The 4,962-nt window shown below is 65.0% G+C and overlaps 1 protein-coding gene across 1 annotated transcript in view; it reads right to left on the bottom strand.

The window, feature by feature from the left end:
- Positions 1–6: 6 nt before the first annotated feature.
- The window catches only part of RRP1 (ribosomal RNA processing 1), a 13,676-nt gene continuing 8,720 nt past the window's right edge, over positions 7–4,962 (bottom strand). Inside the window, exons 5-13 of the mRNA XM_011379971.2 lie at positions 4,850–4,872; positions 4,117–4,151; positions 3,879–4,004; positions 3,736–3,800; positions 3,390–3,556; positions 2,806–2,885; positions 2,051–2,148; positions 1,802–1,821; positions 7–983 (exon numbers count right to left, since the gene is read on the bottom strand). Coding sequence (XP_011378273.2) covers positions 256–983; positions 1,802–1,821; positions 2,051–2,148; positions 2,806–2,885; positions 3,390–3,556; positions 3,736–3,800; positions 3,879–4,004; positions 4,117–4,151; positions 4,850–4,872 — 1,342 coding nt within the window. The 3' untranslated portion in view covers positions 7–255. The remainder of the gene's footprint in view (positions 984–1,801; positions 1,822–2,050; positions 2,149–2,805; positions 2,886–3,389; positions 3,557–3,735; positions 3,801–3,878; positions 4,005–4,116; positions 4,152–4,849; positions 4,873–4,962) is intronic.

A 4,962-nucleotide genomic window follows, 5' to 3' on the forward strand; every position in this document is an offset into this window, starting at 1 on the left:
GAGGACCGACGGGGGAAGGGAGACGGGCGGGCCTCGGCTCGTGTGTGGGGCTGGAGACGACACTGGCTGAGGGACGGGCTCGGACAGCAGGGCCGCGAGCTCTGACCCAGCTCAGTGCAGAGCCGCGTGCGCGAGGCCGGGTGGGGCTGGCCGGGCATCCACGTGCAGCTGGCCCTGTGCCTGCAGCAAGGGCCCAGTTGTGACGCCACACAGGTGGAGGCGGTTTGGGCTGCAGCAGGAGCGAATCGAGACCCTTCAAAGGGCGGGTCCCCAGACCTTGGCACCAGCTTGACACATGTCAAATGGCAGGTGGGGCCATCCCTCTCTCTCCCAGACGCCCCTGCGGGCCCCGCTGCCCCACCCCGCTGGGCACTGTGGGCACAGCCCAGCTCCACTGCAGCAGGCGGCCTGTGCCCTGGTGGTCTGCAGTGGGTACAGGACCCGAGTGTGACGAGAGCACAGGGCAGTCCTTAGAGAGGGCCGGCACACCTCGCCACACTTGCGGACAAGCTGGGGAGGGAGAGGGGGGCAGCAGCGGGAAGAGGGGAGGGAGGGAGAGAGGCGAGCTCGGAAATCGAGGAGCACAGCAGGATGCCGGGGGACCCTCGAGAGTGGCTGGCTCAAAACCCAGCACGTGCACGCAGATCGAGGACGAAAAAGGGTCAGCAAGTGGCAGGTGCAGACGAGGGAGGCAGGAAAGACAGCAGTGACCCTGCGCCGCCAGCACAAGCACGAGGCACTGCCACAGGGGGAAGCCCCACTGCTGCCGGGGACCTGGCCCAGGGCACCGCAGCTCCAGGACGTGCAGGCCCACGGCGGCGGGCCTGTGCCCTTAGAGGCAGGAGGCCGGCGGACACCGCTAGTCCTACCTGTCTTGTCCTGCAGCCTGGACCTGGGCCCGCGCTTCTCGGTCCTCGTCGCCCGCCGTCCTTCCCGCAGACTCCTGTAGGCCCTTTCCGGGACATCATCCTCAGGGAAGAGGCCTAAGGACCCAGGCGGGTGGTCAGCGCTGAGGGCAGGCCGGGTTCACTCTGCGCATTCGCCACGTCACCCGGCCCGCCACGACTCGACTGGAAACTGCGCTCAGCACGACACACACAGGAGCCGGTTCTCGGAGCGATCGGGACATATCACAGCTCCCTTCTGAAACACGATTACGCGGGGAAAAGCCCTTTCTGGGGCGGCGCTAGGGCCCCCTACTGGACGGGCTTCGTGTCGCTCTGGCCTGCGCACTGCTCGCAGCCGCCACGTGCCCAGTGTTCGCGCACTTCGGTGCAAGTAAACGTCCAACAGATACCCGACTTTCGTTCCTGATGAACATGAAGCATTTAGGGTACGGCCGCACGGGGGAGAGGGGGCTCAAAGGGCAGGTAGGTGACAGAGCATGGACTGGGAGACACCGGTGCAGAAACGCGGTGGACGTACAGGTCTTCGTGGTAAAATCCTTTTAACTTTGTCACACGTGTAAAAAAATCTTATAATGAAACGCTCGGGGAAAATGCAACATCTCTAATCGTGAACCTTCCAGAAGATTGTCTTTCAGAATAAGAGGCACCACTTGCACCAGCCGCTCTGAGGCCTGGAGATGCGGCCAGCAGCCCAGCACGCCTCCCCCGCCCTCCGCCAGCCCAGCACTGAACTCGCGAGCGCCACAGACGGAGCCCGCAGAGCCCCGGCCGCCAGGGGGAGCTCTGCAACTGTCCGTGCTGCAGGACCGACGTGACCCGACGCCCTCCCCGCCCCCGGAGCGCGCAGGATGCCCGCCGCCCAGAGCAGCCTCAACGCACGGCCCAGGGCTCACCTGCTGCGAGGTCCTGCAACCTGGAAGAGAGAGGGGTGGTCACCCGGGAGGCCGCAGCTCCCGCAGGTGGCCGCACCAGAGAAGGCGACCCCGCGGCCTCCAGCCTCCCGAGCTGGCGGGCGGGCTCTCCCCACCAAGTTCGGACGCTGAGGACGGCCCTCCCGCCTGGCGCAGGCCACTGGGAGAGGGGGGATGGGCAGCCCTAAGGGTGGTGGGAAGGACGGGCCGGTCACCCCGAGAGACACTTACTTTCGGACCACTTTGTAGAGACGCTTCCTGTTGTGAGAGGGGGTGCTCTGGCGACTGGCTGCTTCGAACAGCCTGTTGGCTACGGCCTCGTAGTCGAACTGCCGTACAGAGACGCGAAGGCGAAGCGTCAGTCACCGCCCAGTATGTGGGCCGAGTAGAGAGGAGCGCCCGGACCACCAGGGCACGCCCCGACGTCCTCCTGCTGTCCCCTTGGCCCAGGGGACTGTCTACAGCACACAAGGCAGCAAACGGGCCCCAAGGCAGCGCTGCCCGACAGAAACGTGAGGGGCCGCCAAGGTGAGCCCCTGCGACTTCAAGTCCTCTGGCGGCCACATTAGAACAAGTAGAATTAACTTTGATAAACTTTAATCCAATAAATAAACTCTTACTGATTCCACAAGTTGTCAGGATTTAAAGCCTACTCGTGAGCTTGCTACACGCCCGGTCTGGGCCTCTCGGCCCCAGCGCCGACCCCTCAGCCTGCACCGCCGGCCTGCCCAGCACCCAGGAAGCGGGCCGCGGCCCACCTGGGTGGTCAATGGCAGGGGAGGCCTCTGAGCCCAGTCCCCGGCGCCCGGCCCCCAACCGTTTTCAAGGACTTGTGTTCCCGCAGACAAGGGGTCCCTGAGTCTCGGCCAGACCACTGCCATGCCCACTCATGGTGCCTCCTCCCCTCCAGCCCTGCCGGCTCCCACAGTCGGCGGTGCAGTGGGCGGCAGAGGCTGAGTGCTCGGCCGCAAGCCCAGGCCACCCACCTGGAGGACGGCGCTGGCACTGTCCTCATCATCTCCGGCCTGCTCCTCGCTCACGTCCAGTTCAGCTCCACAGAAGGAGCCTGGAATCAAAGGACGCACACCAGGTGTCACAGGCTCTAATACGTACACCTGAGACCGACAATTTCGTCTGCCAGGGCCCAGGACCTGGGCCAAGCACACAGGAGTAGACTAGGGGAGCCCAGAGCACGAGATGGTAGGGGACCCCGACTACCTCACGCTGAGGGGAGCGGGGCCGCCGCAGGCCTGGAAACAAGGAGACGTCCTGAAAGACGTGGGGCCGATCAGTTCTCAGGAGCAAGGTGGGGGTCACGAGCGGGCATCCTCGGGAGCGGGGGTGGGGGTCACAGAGGGCATCTCAGGACGGGGGCCCTGGAGCGAGGGCTAGGGCAGCGAGTGGCGCGTGGGCTCGTTTTTAAAGAATGCCTGGCTGCCGGGCCGAGGCCAGAAACAAGGGGACCGGACAGGAGGTGTGTGCGGGGACCCCAACAGGACCGCTGCTGGCTGGGACCAGGGCAGGTGGCACAGAGGTGGCGCCAGTCACCTGTAACCCCTGTAACCCCCACCTTCGGGCTTCCCGTACGGCTCCTCGGACCGCGCAGCCCGCTCCTGCTCGGCGCCCTCTGACGCCTCCTCCTCCCCGAGCTCGTTCAGCAAGTCTTCGATGGCGAGCGGGGCCTGTTCCACAATCGCTTCAAAGATGCCTCGAGCGACGTTATTCAAGACCACGGGGCTGAAGGGGCAGCAGGCGTGATGGCGGGTGGGACTCTTGGGGGAGAGACCGTGGCTCCCGTGCCCACCTTTCCCACCCACCGCCCAGCAGGGCCCCTGGTGCCTTGTCCTGGGGACATAACAGCGACCTGGCCCAGACGGTCCCCTGAAGAACCCAGTGGAGGGAGGCCGGGCACTCACTCCTGAGTCTGGGCGGCGATTGTGCAGAAGGGATCGATGAGCCTGAGGTTCTGCTCTGCCGTCAGCTGCGGGAGGGAGGCCGCGTCAGCCCCTCTTCCCGGCCCCCGGGCCCGCAGCCGCCCGCCCCGCGCCCCGCGCCTCACCTCGCGGGAGCCCACTTTGGCCAGCTCCTCCAGGAAGATCTCGATGAAGTGGCTCTTCACCCCGCTGGGGGCCCCGCTGTCAGGGTGCAGGATCTCCGTCGTCAGCAGGTCCAGCAGCTGCTCCATCTGTCTGAGGAAGACACAGACGCCAGGGCACCGGTGTCCGCGCGAGCGGGGCTGACAGACCCCGATCACGGGCAGGCGCCCCATCTTCCAACACGCCAATGTGCGCATGCACACGAGTCCGTTCCCACACAAAGGACCCCTGCAATTCTGGACCTATGTGACCGTGCGAGCACCAGAACGCACAGCGTGACTGACACTCAGCTACGAAGCCAAGATGCGCGCACTGACGCAGGCCCCCTTCTGTCCTCCAGACACTGGGGGCAAGGCCTGATGCGACAGGAGGCCTCCACCACCTGTCGGAGTCTCATGTCCCTCCCTGCTGTCCTCACTGGGACCTGCTCAGGGAGGCACATCGGGACAGAGCAAATGCCAAAAAGGAGATGCAGGCCACAGAGGGAATGAGCCTGCTCCCAGGTCCTGCTGCAGAGCACATGGCCCGCGAAGGTCACCTACACCTCCTGGCACTCTGGTTCCAAGGGTCTGAGGCCCAGGGCAGGGAGCTGCAGACACCAGCGGGCAGTGGTCCAGACGCATCTGCGCTCCTGGGCGCCTGAGGACGCTCAGGTCCCTCCGCCCGGGCAGCAGAATTCTTTAAGCGACCTGGATGACCGCAAGGGTGCGGGGCAACAGCGGCGCCCACCGGTGAGGGGAGGGAAAGTGACGGTGTGCGCGGCCCGGGCAGGTGCGCGGGCCTCCTCCAGGGCGGGGAAGGACAACACACACCGACCAAACCAGAGTCCAGCGCTGCCAGAGCGAGAAAGGCCAGGGATCTCCCAGCAGCACTGGTCACCCCAGGGCAATGGGACTGTACCCACTGCCTCGAGACGATCTTTGCCCTGAATTACTAAGGACAAGGAGGTTGGAACTACTTGCAAACCAGTAAGAAATTAACTAAAATAAAGTTGTCCCCTTTATCACTTAATTCCATTTCAGCCACTAGCTCCCTACTGGGTAACCC

Source organism: Pteropus vampyrus, unplaced genomic scaffold (genome assembly GCF_000151845.1).
Source record: "Pteropus vampyrus isolate Shadow unplaced genomic scaffold, Pvam_2.0 Scaffold380, whole genome shotgun sequence".
Lineage (NCBI taxonomy): Eukaryota > Metazoa > Chordata > Mammalia > Chiroptera > Pteropodidae > Pteropus > Pteropus vampyrus.